A 15,120-nucleotide genomic window follows, 5' to 3' on the forward strand; every position below is an offset into this window, starting at 1 on the left:
GCACACACACAGATACACACAAACACACACGTATGCACATGTGCGTATTTCGAACTTTGAAACAAGAAAGGAAACTCCTGGAAATCACTCTTTTTGCAAAATGTCAAGGCTCAGAAACAGTTTCTCTTTCATCTCTGCTCTAAAGGCAAAGAAGCCAAGCAAAGAATGATTTGCAAAAATTAAGCTCGGCAAGGACTAGAGTCCTTTTATGTTTTGTTTTTTGAAGTATTTCAAAAGCATAAAACAGCATCTGAGACAGAGTAGGTGCCTAGTATTTGTTGAGACAATGAGTCAGTCAATGAATGATGACAGGAGCGTAACACTATGCTGGAGGGTGAGGCTGTCACCTTTTGGTGTATTACACTTCTTAGATACTCAATCTACATGGAAAGCTGAGTCTAGGTTGGGCAACCCACTAACCTGCCACTCTTTCTCCCACTGGGTTTGCATAACATTTAATCTAGAAAGCAGGGTGTGACCAAGAGTGAGGAAACAGGGGCTAGAGTTATGGGACAGAGGCCAGATTTGGAAAGTTCAGAGGAGAAAAAAGGGCCAAGATAAACAAGTTGTAAAGACTGGAATTTAATGAGTGGAAATTTTTCAATGGTAGCAAAAAAAATATGCTGATTTGAAATATCCATTTCTGGCCGTAATAGCAGTAAGTGACATGGCTAAAAATTATGTCTAGGATGGGTGCCATTCTCAGTGAACATCAAATTTACATGTCTGTGGTCCAGATAGATCAAGTTTTAAGAAATGGAGATGAAAACTAAATATTCAATATTTTATATACCTCTTTAGAGACATTTAGAAATCAACTGGAATTGGAAATTAGTATAATTGGATTTGGAAATTCAGCATACGGTACAGACAGTTGTACAGACACAGAAGAAAAATCCCTACCGAATCTTTATAAAACTAATTAAATTTCATCATAAGTGCTCGTACTCCTGGATTTTGGGAAGGGGGCTACAAAATTACCAAATAAAAAGTTTCTCAATCTCTTTCCTATCAGCTTAGGCTCTTTGGAATAAATAATTAGTGAAAATTTATGTTCAGATTTTCTAAGGCTGTTTCTTCTTTCCTCTCAGCGGTTCAATCCACTCCCTTCTCCTGTCCACGATGTCGCACGGGTAAAGGGAAAGCCAGACCTTTTCCTCTCTTCCACCCACCACTTAGCCTGTGCCTCAAGTCTAAGTCAGCCTTCCAGCGGGGCCCTGGGCTGGGGTAGTGCTGTTCTCTGCTGTGGGTCACAGCTCACTCTGCCACAGTGTCTCTCTAGCCAGCCTGTTAGCACTATGCTTTCAGCTCTCTCCCTCGTTCCCCTCAGGAAGCAGGTGGAAACTTCCAGAACTCTCTAAAGAGCCAGTCCTGGAAAACTTTGTCAGCTGTCACAGGCCTCTCTCTCCCTCTGCCTAAATATGTCACCATACAATCACCCCTCCACTATGCTTCAAAGTTTAAGTAGGCTCATAGATTTTTTTTTTTAAAGATAATCACTTTCTAATCAGTTTAAGGGGAAAATATATAAATTCAGAGCTACTGAAAATTGAATTGCTTCAAGTTTTGATCATTTATGTTCCCAGCACAAATAAGATTCTGGAACGGAGTAAGTCCTCAAAAAGTATCTGATGAATCAGGGAATGAGATCTTGATGGAACATTTAGCCAATGAGAGCAAAAGGGGAAGATGGAGAAACTGATTCCCAAGGAACCCGTGCATCCAGCAGTAGGTAAAGCCAATTTTTATCTCTGGACTTTGCAGACACTCATGTGTTTACTTGGACTTCTGTCGCCTGCAACCAAGTGATTAATAAAAAGGCATAACCATAATATAACTTACACTAATAATCTGAAAATTTAAATTAAAGTTACAATTTGTAAGGAAAATATAATTTACCAATATTGGCTTGAGAAGAGACAAAAAATCCAATTAGTTTAGTAAACGGAAAAACTTCAAGAGGCAAAAATCACCATATAATAAAGACTTTACGCAAGACCTTTTTTTCCCCTTTGAGTAGGCTAGTTTTAAAAATATATATCAAGGATAAATAATTCCATGAAACAGACAAATGCACCAGTCTCATCTTACTTATAAACAGTTCTATCCAGATAATTGAAAATGATTCAATATTAGAAATCTTTGAATAAAACTTGCTAAATTACACCATTAAAATAAGATATTGATCTTCTAATACATGATGAAAAATCTCTTGATAAAATTCTTTCACACAAAGGGATTTATAGATGACGTAATACAGAATTGTACACCTGAAATCTATGTAACTTTACTAACAATTGTCACCCCAATAAACTTTAATTTAAAAAAAAAATTCTTTACTTACCTCTAATTTTAAAAAGTAGTAAATCAGTAATAAAATAGAGCTTAACAAAGGGTATCTACCAGAAATTCAGAGCATACATTATCCTTAATGGTGGAACATTAAAAGCATTTCCATTAAAGTCAGTCAAAAGCTTCTGCTAAGCAATGCTAGTATCCAACGTGTAGCACTAGATCATAGCTAAAGCAATGCTAACAAAACAAACGAAATATGAATATTGGATAGAAAATGAAGCCTTACGTGTTCTTGTCAAGATGGCAGATTAGGTAAATGCTGTGCTTACCTTCTCTGACAAACACATCAAAATTAAAACTAAACTACAAAACAATCATCACTGAGAATCACCTGAATCTTGCTGAACAAAAGCCCTACAGCTAATGACATACAAAAGAAGCCACCTTGAGACTAGCAGGAGAGGCAGAAACGTGGAACAAGCTGGTTCCACACCCACATGTGACCATTAAAAACAGGGAGGGATATCTCACCTGCAGAGGTGCCCCCCCTGAGCAAGGGGCCCCAGACCCTCTCCAGCCCAGAGTTCCAGTGCCAGGGAGAGGGGACAGAAGTCCTCATAAATTCTGGTTGTGAAAAACTAGTGGAGATTGTGGTTGAATGAGATGGAGGGGCTTGAATGAGCTGGAGTCCCAGGCCCTCCTCTTAAAAAAAGACTGCACTGGCCTTCCAGATGGAATTACGGGCTCTCAGCCACAGTGCTGCAGCAGCAGCTAGAGGTAAGAGGGACATATGGGAGGGAACTGAGTTGTTTGACTTCAGGATGAGAACTGGACAGCTATCTCCAGGACAGAGGACCTGGCAGAAGCCATTGTTTCTTTGTTGAGCCCTTCCCCTTCCTGGTGTGCAGACATAGGCGGCCAATATATCAGAGTTTCCATCAAGCTGGCAGACATCATTGGTTCACCATGCCCTGGTGATCTGAGAGCCTGACCCACCCAACCTTTGGGCACACCCCAAAGCCAGTGGCTTTTTCATATAAATCATCTGCTGTGGCTCATGCTGCGCTTTCCTAGGGTCTCTCAATGGTTCGCAGAACTCAGACAAGCAGCATCTGGCTTGAGTGTGTCCTGTACCTCTGGCTGAGCAGCCCTAAGCCTGGTATTAATGGCAGCCGGCCTTGGTTCACAGTTTGGCCTCTCGAGGCACTTACAACACAGCACGGACAGCAGCCATCTTCGGATTGCTGTGTGGCTCCTGCCGGGTGTCCCCAGATGGGGCACAGGCTGCAGCTGAACTTGACCTGCAGTGGTTCCTCCCTCAGTTGAGGCTGGGGCTGGCACACCCAGTGGCCAGGCTCGAAATGAGCTGGAGCATCACCCAGCTGCCTCTGAGGACGACACACCAAAGGGCAGATTGGGCAGGCACCAGAGCCCTGCTGAGGCAGATTCTGCTCTGTAGGGTCAGCCCCTGCACAACTCCTCCACTGTAGTCATGGCCAGTCCTCACAACCAGTGAGCCTGAGGGTCAATCCCTCCCACTGACACGTACTTAGCAACAAAGGCTAAACTAGGAGAGGGGGGCACACCCAAACTCTGCACAAGGGACACACCTGGAGTGCAGAGCTCAGGTGACCAGGAGGACTGCACCACTGAGCCTCACAGCACACCTACTACATAAGGCCACTCTACTAAGACCATAGCAGCTCTACCTAATACATAGAAACAAACACAGAAAGGGAGTCAAAATGGGGAGACAGAAATATGTCCAAAATAAAAGAACAGAACAAAGAGCCAGGAAAAGGACTAAACAAAATGGAGATAAGTATCCTGCTAGATGCAGAGTTCTAAACACCGGTTATAAGGATGCTCAGTGGCCTCAGGGAGAACTTCAGTAGAGATAGGAAACATGAAAATGGACATAGAAAACATAAAAAAGAACCAGTCAGAAATAAAGAATAATGAAGAATACATTACAGGAAATCAACAGATTAGATGAAGCAAAGGATCAAATCTGCGTTTTAGCAGAAAACACCCAATCAGAACACAAAAAAGAAAAAAGAAACCAAAAACATGAGGAGAGTTTAAGGGGCTTCTGGGACAACATCAAGCATACCAACATTCGTAGTATAGGGGTACCAGAAGGAGAAGAGAGAGAACAAGAAATTGAAAACCGAATTTAAGAAATAATAACAGAAAACTTTCCTAACCTGGTAAAGGAAATAAGACGTAGTGTAGGAGGAAGTGTGGAGCATCCCAAACAAGATGAACCAAAACAGGCCCACACCGAGACACATCATAATTAAAATGCCAAATGTAAAGACAAAGAGAGAATCATAAAAGCAGAAAGAGAAAAGTAGTTACCTACAAGGGAGCTCCCCTAAGACTGTCAGTTGATTTCTCAACAGAAACTTGGCAGGCCAGAAGGGATTGGCACAAAGTACTCAATGTGATGAAAAGCAAGGACCTACAACCAAGATGACTCTACCCAGCAAGGCTATCATTTAGAATCGAAAAACAGATAAAGAGCTTCCCAGACAAAAGAAAGCTAGAGTTCATCACCACCAAACCTGTGTTACAATGGATCTTAAAGGGACTTCTTTAATACCATATACTTATATATAATAAAATGGCAATAACTACATACCTATCAACACTTTCAATATAAATGGATTAACTACTTCAATCAAAAGACAGCAGGGCTGAATGGGTAAGAAAACAAGATCCTTACATATCTGCCTACAAGAGACTCACTTCAGATAGAAAGGCACACACAGACTGAAAGGGACGGAAAAAGATATTTCATAAAAATTGAAAGCAAACAAACAAAAAGCTGGGGTAGTAATACTTATACCAGACAAAATAGACCTTAAAGCAAAGACTATAACAACGCTATTTACCCGAAAATAAGACCTAACTGGACAATCAGCTCTTATGAATCTTTTGGAGCAAAAATTAATATAAGACCCAGTTTTATATATGTCTTATATAAGACCGGGTCTTATAGTAAAATAAAACTGGGTCTTATATTAATTTTTGCTCCAAAAGACGCCTTAGAGTTGATTGTCCGGCTAGGTCTTATTTTCGGGGAAACACGGAAGAGACAAAGAAGGATCTAGTATTCCCACTTCTAGGAATTTATCTGAAGAAACCCAAAATGCTACTTCGAGGGGACATGTTCCTCCATATGTTCATTGCAGCATTGTTTACAATAGCCAAGATATGAAGGCAACCTGTGTGTCCGTGAATGGATGAACTGATAAAGAAAAGGTGATACACACACACACACACACACAAATGGAATATTAGCCATAAAAAAGGACAAAATCTTGCCACCTGTGACATGGATGGACCTAGAGGGTATTGTACTGAGTGTAGTTAAGTCAGACAGTGAAAGACAAATGTCACATGATTTCATTTATAAGTGGAATCTAAAGAAAATAAACAAAACAGAAACAAACTCATACATACAGAGAACATTATGATGGTTCCCAGATGGGAGGGGGTTGGATGTGGGTGAAAAGAGGAAGGGATTAAGAAGTATAAATTGTTTGTTACAAAGTAGTTATGGGGATGTAGGGTACAGCACAAGGAGTAACTACATATGTTGTCAGATAGGTACTAGATCTATCGGGATGATAGATGGGAGAGGGCTGGGGACAGGGTGAAAAAGGTGAAGAGATTAAGAAATACAAATTGGTAGTTACAAAATAGTCATGGGGATGTAAAGTGTAGGGAATATAATCAATAATATGGTTAATAACTGTATAGTGCCAGTGGGTACTAGTCAGGGGGATTATTTCCTAAATTATATAAATGTCTAACCAGTATGCTATACACCTGAAATTAATATAAAATAATATTGAATGTCAACTATAATTGAAAAATTAAAAAGGGGAGGGGGAATAAAGGGGAATAAGAGGTTCAAATTTCCAGGTATAAAACAAGTAAGTCATGGGGGTGTAACGTACAGCATAGGAAATATCATCAATAACATTGTGATAGCACGTGATAGTGTCAAGATGGCTGCAGGACTTATGGTGATCACTTCTTTAGTACGGAGAATATAATCAATAACATGGTAATAACTCTGTATAATACCAGGTGGATACTGCTGAATAACTATGATGTACACCTGAAACTAATATAATATTGTATGCTAGCTATATTTCAATAAAAATCTTTAAAATATAAAAAAGAAAACGAAGTCTCACAATTGCAGAAGATGGGATTATCTTGAATTTTCAAAGAATATTAAAATTTTAAAGTGTTGCAAAGTAGTAATAGGTGAGCATATTAAAAATCAAATTGCTTACCATGACAGCAATAACCAATTATAAAATATATTTGAAAAAAATGGTGTATTTTCACTATAGCAACAAAAATAAACCCTCCCAAATAAATCTGTCAAAAAATGTATAATTATATAAATAAATCTTATATAAGATTTCTGGTATGCCCACAATAAAGACATGCATTGATCTTCAAGAGAAACATTGTAATTTTCTTCAAATCAATACTATAAATTTAGTGCAACCAAAATCAAAACTTCAAAATATGCTCACCAATACCATGAAATTTTTGAAACATTCAGGCTTTACCCCCACCAAATTTGAAAACAGATCAGAAAACTACAATCAAAGCAATATATTATTTATTAGGGATATCAAATACCCCAATTAAAGAATTTAACACATAGAACAGATTTGAAATCAGTGAGAAAAGAATTCACTTCAGTAAATAGTTGTTGGACTTTTCAATAAAAGTAGCTCTGTATCTTACATTCTTCACAAAAACCAATTCCAGATGAAGATCTAGATGCTTACAGGATAAACATCTTTGAAGAAAATATGGAATATGCTTTATATTTTGAAATAAAAGTCATAAAAATAATCAATTTGACTATATAAATATAAAACAGCTATAAAAAAGATACAAGTACAGTTAAAGATAAGTGACCAACTGGGAAAAACATTGGCAACAGACATGAAAGACTAATATCTAAATTCTATGGAAAAACTCCTAACAAACACATAAGATTAAAAAAGAATAATAATAAAAAATAATCAGGGGCTGGCCTGGTGGCTCAGGCGGTTAGAGCTCTGTGCTCCTAACTGTTGGAATCGAAGGCTGCCGGTTCGATTCCAACATGGGCCAGTGGGCTCTCAACCCCAAGGTTGCCAGTTCAATTCCTCGAGTCCCGCAAGGGATGGTGGGCTCTGCCCCTACAACTAAGATTGAACACGGCACCTTGAGCTAAGCTGCCTCCCGGATGGCTCAGTTGTTGGTTGGAGCGCGGGCTCTCAACCACAAGGCTGCCAGTTCAATTTCTCGAGTCCCGCAAAGGATGGTGGGCAGCGTCCCCTGCAACTAAGATTGAACACGACACCCTGAGCTGAGCTGCCACTGAGCTCCTGGATGGCTCAGTTGGTGGGAGAGCATCCTCTCAACCACAAGGTTGCCGGTTCGAGAAAACGGCAACTAGACTTGGAGCTGAGCTGTGCCCTCCACAACTAAGACTGAAAAGGACAACTTGACTTGGAAAAAAAAGTCCTGGAAGTACACACTGTTCCCCAGTAAAGTCCTGTTCCCCTTCCCCAATAAAATCTTTAAAAAAAAAAAAATCATTCAGTAGAAAAATGAGCAGTGTAAAAGGTAATTCACATGAGAAATACAGTCTAAAATAAACATATAAAAGATGTCCAAACTCACTAGCATCAGATTTTTAGAATTATAATGAGTTTTTACCCATTAGATTAATAAAAAATTTTTAAATCTAATATTAAGTGTCCTTAATGATATGGGGGCAGGCATTCATTCATTGCTGAGAACCTATAACTTGTTAACAGCCGTTTTAGAAGCCAACTGAAGTATCTCTTTACAACTGCCTAACTCTGACCCAGTAATCCAAAAACGAATCACATACACATACAGGATGACATTCTTTCAGCATTGTTTGCAATTAGAAAAAAAGAAAAAGGAACCTAACCTAAGTGTCTATTAGAGTATACAGATTGTGGAACACTATACAAAAGTAGAGATTAGATACGATTAGACTGAAATAAAGAAACCAAGTAAAAAAGTGGCACAATGATACACATGTTTATGTTAAAACCAAAACTATACATTTTCTGAGGCTATATATAACATCTACAGACATTAACAGAAAAAGGTCTAGATGGAAAGTTAACTGTTCCTTCTAGAGAAGGTACTGAGATTGTCAAAAATAGACTTGTCTCTGATGTTTTTATAAGTAAAATGTAGTCATATACTACATTTATAAATTAAATTTTAATGGAAAAACAGTATGCACAGAGTGATACATTTTAAGAAAGTATACTCATATACACACAAATTGCCCTTTGCATTTCTTTCTCTCTCCCTTTCTTGATGGCAAACACAAAGGAAAGGTTCTAGAAGATTAACTTCCAAAATAAGATTGTAATATTATCTAAATAAAATATCTCCAATAAAAATACACTCAACTTCTGTACTCTCATTTTAAAAAAAGAAGAAAATTCAGTTCAAGATTTATAAAAGCAATACAATATCAGCTGAGCTCTCTTATTTTCAGTTATTTACAATCTTCACGCGGTACATGATTGTATATTGGAATTTTGCTACATCGTTAAAATATAGTATCTGGGGCAGAGGGATATACAATTTTTGAAGTTAGAACTAACTCATTATTAACATTTCAGTCAGTGGCTTTATTAAATTTATAGACACTTTTAAAAGAAAAACAAAACTCGGAGTACAAAACCAGATTGGCTGATTTTTTTAACAGTTTACTAATTCTACCTCTACATTAAACACTTTGATATTTAAAATTTAAAATTATCATTGACAACTTCTTGTGAGAATAGTTCCTTCTGGAGTTTATTCTGTAAAACCTTCTTATCCTAAGGAGAATGATACTGGCATTCAAATATAACAAGCTGAATTTTATGAATGACACTACTTTTGAGTTGTTTTTGGAGCACTGTGCTTTTAAGAATTGCTTGTTTTTAATTCAACGTATTGATGAAGATTTGAACTATATCAAGAAAATAATGATGAGAAAAGAGGAACTTCCAGAGCTATCTGGTTTCACAACGGTTATGAGAGAAAAGTACAGTCAGCACTTTCTTGCCAAATAAAAAAATTAGGAAAACCTTTAAAGGATATCTTCAACAGAATTCAGAATTTCCTTCACCTATCCTAGATACCTGTTCAACTGTCTCCTATAGCAATTTGCCTTGTAAAAGTGCCTCTCACATTCCTGAAAAAGGAACAAGTTCCTTTAGGAAGGCTACAGTGGAGCGAGCACTGTGGCAGTGTTAGCAAGTCTGGCTCCCTCACTGAGATCCCCGGTTGCCCTTATTTAGCAGATTCTTCTTCTGCATTACACGAGGGCTGCGTTAACAAGCCTTCCTTCCAGCTCTAAAAGCCAATGAGCCATGCTTTCATCAGAGGCCACCAAGAAGGAAACACAAACAAGCCCTTTTACTTCATATCAGGAAGGCACTTTTATAGCTATATTATATATCAGTTTTATCTTCAGCATAATTAAGCAATGCTTTACAGGAAACATCCAGCATTTCTTATATATGCTACAAATATTCAAAAAACATGAGTTGGTGATGACAATTCAAAAAAAATCATGTATAACCTAGGTGAAGAGACTCACAAACAATTTAGGTAGATTCTTTTAAACAAAAGGCTGGTATAATTTTTTTCCAAGGAGGTATTTAGCATTTAAAGTGAGGAATGACTAGTCAGTAATGCTAGCATTTTTTTTTCCCACAATGAAACCTGAAAAACAAAATATGAATTAAAATGAACCCACTTAATCTTTATTTAATCACTTACATTTATTTTTATAACAAAGCACTTTTTATATAATTTAAAACACACATGCTTTGATTGAACAGTGATTGTAAATAGATCCAGTTTTCTTCCACTTGTGATGACAACTTTGTCATTTCTTCTAGAAGTGTTGGATCTGAAGAAAGCATTTTAAGGTGCAACTGAAAAGAAAAATATGATAGTTGAACATTTAAAAAAATTAAAATTTTGTTTATTCTGGATTCAACTTTTTTACCAAGGAACATGAGAAGACACTATGCTGAATATTTTTTTCTTAAATCCTGGTTTATTACCATCTCCCATTCTCTCTCCTCTATCATTTTTTTTTTCCTTTTATTGTGAGTTCCTTTATGACACTGTCACTCACTTAGAAGAATTGAAGTTGTCATCACTGTCCTCCACCTAAGGACAGTCCTGTATTCAGAAATAAGGACATAGTTCTAACACGAAATCCCTATTTTTGTGCTTCTGTAAGGTTCTGCGTTCACTGTAACCCACTGGTAGTGAACGCCAAATGGGCCCTTTGCTTTATTTTCTAAAGATTTAAGTCACTTTATATTCAGGAACTAATCATGGTAAATTTGGGAAAGGATATTGAAACAATTTTTGGCATTTCTATTTTTTCATGGTACCATCTAAATATCTACCTTTTAAATAATTTTAAATAGTTAGATCAAGTGAAAACTCATTTTACATATTAATGATAAAGAATCACATTTGCTATCATTGAAAATCAGCATCATCGACTTCCTTCAATACATTATACTTTTGAAATAAACATGAGAACTCCATTTCATTGGTCATAAAAGCAACTGTGTTATTGCCAAATCGTTTGAAACTCCTTCAACCAACATAGAAGTAAATATTTCGATTTCAGCAGTAGAAAAAAAACAAAACATAAATATAAAACGTGACTTCCTTCCACAATCGTAGGAAAAAAATGCCAAAATGTAATTACCTTTTACAAAGTTAATAGTTTAGTACATTGAATCAAATAGATGACCCAGAAAAGTCAGGGAGTTGATTCAAAATGTGCTGATTAAAAAAACAAACACTACAAAGCTGCATGATCAAGCTGTCTAAAATGGTAGTCACTAGGTACAGGTGACTATTTAAATTTAATTAAATTTCTAAAATAAAAAATTCAGTTTCTCAGTCACATTAGCCACACTTCCAGTGCTCAGTAGCCACATGTGACAAGAGGCTGCCATGTTGGACAGTGGAGATACAGGACATTTCCATCTTTGCAGAAGTTCCATCAGACAACACTACTCTTGAGGAAGGCAAGCTAGGAAGCACTGTCTTACATTAAACTTACCTTTAGAAACAAAGCAAGATATGCCTGGGCCAACTCAAAATCACGCTTTCTGTCCAACATCATCCCGATCATTTTTAAGAAACTCTGCATAACTTCTACAGACCCGCCACAATCAGGAGACAAGGTTCGAAGCTCTGTTTCAATTCCTGATGGGCCTAATTCTTTCAGAAGGTTAAGAGCAGCTTCATCTGAATTTAGTTTTAAAAAGAATCCGGTTAGTACCTACAATCACTTCTCTTAAAACTAGTTTTCATTTCATAACCCAAGCAACACATTTAAATTGCACACGAAAGTCTTTCTGTGGCTTAATTTTTTTCCTGTTAAGTAGCAAAATAAACCCAAAATTAAGTAAAAATCAGTACAAATGATGAGAGCAATACAATAAAAAGTACTAAACTTTTTGTATTTCCTGTAATACCAGGGTGATTTTTTCTGTTAAAGAAAGTTTAATTAATGCCCAGTAACAGATACTTTTAAATGCTCATAAATAAATCAGATTAAATCTAAATATAAGAAGGCTATAGACAGTACATACCAAATTATTAGTAGTAGTTGCCAATGTGCCAATGGAAATAAAATGAGGTAAGGGAATTTATTTTTCTTTCTTTTTATTGTTATAAAAATTATAGAAGTACCATATGCTCATTAAGAAACACTAACAATACAGAAATATGTAAGGGGAAAGACCCCATCTTATTCTTACCCACCCCAAATCTCCTTTTGCAGAAGTAAAGCACTCTTATTTCATACTCATCCCACGATATTCTACACACAACTATTTTTATATGAGGCATTTCATATTACAATGGCAATGAATATGCTTTTAGCTTTTTGAAAAGGAACACCACCAATGACAAAAGTGTAATAAATTTTACTTTCTGTCTTCAGTATATTCTAAACAATAGTGATTTTCTTCTTTGTGCCCCATAAATAAAACAAGTTACTCCTTTTATGATTCTGCTATTTCTCAGTCATCTACAAAGGCCATTCTTTGGCTTTGCCAATGGGGACTTGAGTGATACTGGTACAAAAACCAAAGCATATGGATCAGAAAACAAAAGGCTAAGTCAAACAGGACAGTGATTGTGATTTTGTTTATTGCTTATAGCTTTTATTGTTTATCATTATTAGCTACAGACTGTAGGTTTCAAAATTCAAATCTATTATTAAACACACTCAATAAACAATTTTTAAAATTGTCTTTTTATGGGATAATTTGACAATATCTGAAATTACCTAAGACAAAAAAGTCTCTTCTACATTGCAAACTGTATTGTAAACTGCTTTTATAAATAAAAACAAAAGCAAAAGCTAGAAGTCTAATTTTCATTACAGAAAGTGTGAAAGATTTTCAAAAGATAATTCTAATATCAACATCTGAGGTTAGCATCACTCATTTAATATAACAGTACAGAAGCTAAAATTAGTTATTTCATAGTAAAACCAAATTTCAATCCTTTTAGTTTTTCCTATCTTCTTTCAGCTACTAAGAAATCTGCTAATATTTCATTCAATTTCTCTTTATATAAAGTAAAATAAGATGAAGCTACTTGGTAAAATATTTATAATTTAACTTACATTTATTATTTACCAGTCCTTCTTCGAGTCTCAAGCAGAAATCTGATTTTTGAGCCAAAATTCCAAGATTTACCACTTTAGACTTAAACAAAAACAAACACACATTATTCAAACAACACAAAAAAATGTACAGTTTATAATTAAAAGCTACCATTAACTTATGCACGTAAAACTTGGTGTTGGTAAAGAACTACAAATGTATAATTTATAACAAATGTATAATAAAGAAGTACAAATGACACACACCACATACTTAGAATGCTCCAATTTGGTTTTTACCTGTTGGGGATCATTCTTTTGTTCTGGAGCCACGTATCTGGGTACAAGGCCAGGAACTGTTGGTATAAAAAATGGTGCTGATTTGGGTACTTTGGGTGGTTCCTTTGGTTTATTCTTTTTCTGATGAGAAAGGGAAAAAGATTAGTAAGTAATTATCTTGCCAACAGTTTCTAATACGTAATTTGAAATCAATTTTAAAACAAAGTCCAAAAAGGAACAAAAAAGGAGTGGAAAATTTTCAGATTAGAATGCTAAAATAAAATCTCATCAATCAATATCATAGATATCCATAAATTGGGCTTCCCAGAGTAAACCTCCAGTACCCTTGCTGATAAGACAGAAGGAAAATGACAGGGTTCAGAAGCCCTAAGACAAAGACAGTTCATTTTCCTGAAACATGAATATTTATATGAATTTTAGGTGAAGAAATAATAGTCAAGCACTTCTGAACTTCTTTTATATTGAAACATTTTAGCAAAATGGGCTAGAAAGCAAAATTTACATATTCACTCAACAGTTTCTCAAATTTTTCTCCAAAAGAAATTTGGACCCACAGGTAGACTCTACCATTAGAATTTAGGTGAAATTTTTTTCTGAAGCATATCCCTAATTCTTCTATTTTGTTGGAATTTTTATTTTTCCTTAGTATTTTGTGTTTTTAAAAAGCATAAGAACACTAATGCTCATTTATAAAATATTTCAAGTGTCAGTAAAATTCAATCAGGCAAAACCTCCATCAGATTTCCCACTGACAGAATTTAGTTTTGGTGACGACCTTGGGGCACATCACTATCACGGGAGCATTTGATGAAGAACCTTTCTATGGTAAACTGCCTCACAAAGGAGTCTCACAATTTTACCTTACACTATTCTTCTTCCATTCTTTAAGCTCTGTAACCTTAGGGAGATTTGCTTTTTGAAAGAAAGCCAGGGATATTTGTGGCCTCACGGAGGCAGAGGATGAAAGAAAGTTCCTACACGAAAGCAGGATAAAGTACTGCTAATTACACTGTAAGCACAGCCCTTCTTTGGGATGACAGAGACTAGTAAGAGTCACAGTTACCCTTCTGACTCACTGTTTTGGAGTTAGAAGGGATACAGTCAGAGCTGCAAATAAAATAAAAGGCTTTGGAGGAGCTTCACAGTGCTCTGCAAATTATCTTATCTTCTAAGGAAAACCAAAAGTAGAAAAGTTACCCAAAGGACAAATATAAGAATCAGACCTTTTATTATTCAGTAGGAAATAAAAATATTAAAGGTGTAGCATATTTCTCTCATAAAGATCATTAAGTTTCTATATAAAGTTTTATGTAGAATAAAGTATATCTTCGCAAGGAGCAGAGTAATCCAAAAACTTAGCTCACATAATTGGGTATTATTCTGATTGCTTCTTTCACACTCATCTACTTACACTTGTTAATGCATTGCTTTTAAAGCTATTCCATTAAGTACTCCCTTTATAGCTGACAGATTGGACGACATGAGGGAGAGATTTCACAATTATGCTGCTAGACAACATCCCTTTAATGCGATGCCCAATCTCTCTCAAAAAAGTGAGCAAGTAAAAAGAAGCACTTTTAACTTCTGTGAGAATTAACATGTGAAAACTTCCTTCTCTTTTCTTACCGAAGACGCTCATCGTTTCTGGTGCTAAGTTATCAGTTACAAAACCACTTAGGCACCTTGTCATAGTTATTTATGTCAGTGTTCCTCATACTTTTTTATGCCGGCTCACAATGTGACTTAGCACATACATTACCTCTAGTGGATGTGTGCATGTGTATTATCTAATCAAATCAAGTGTC

General features: G+C 36.1%; 1 protein-coding gene across 1 annotated transcript in view; it reads right to left on the reverse strand.

Annotated features, from left to right (window-relative positions):
* Positions 1-6,924: 6,924 nt before the first annotated feature.
* The window catches only part of WDR36 (WD repeat domain 36), a 39,594-nt gene continuing 31,398 nt past the window's right edge, over positions 6,925-15,120 (reverse strand). Inside the window, exons 20-23 of the mRNA XM_019727769.2 lie at positions 13,316-13,435; positions 13,037-13,118; positions 11,459-11,646; positions 6,925-10,301 (exon numbers count right to left, since the gene is read on the reverse strand). Of these exons, the coding sequence (XP_019583328.2) occupies positions 10,152-10,301; positions 11,459-11,646; positions 13,037-13,118; positions 13,316-13,435 (540 nt within the window). The 3' untranslated portion in view covers positions 6,925-10,151. The remainder of the gene's footprint in view (positions 10,302-11,458; positions 11,647-13,036; positions 13,119-13,315; positions 13,436-15,120) is intronic.

Source organism: Rhinolophus sinicus, linkage group LG03 (genome assembly GCF_036562045.2).
Source record: "Rhinolophus sinicus isolate RSC01 linkage group LG03, ASM3656204v1, whole genome shotgun sequence".
NCBI classification, from domain to species: domain Eukaryota; kingdom Metazoa; phylum Chordata; class Mammalia; order Chiroptera; family Rhinolophidae; genus Rhinolophus; species Rhinolophus sinicus.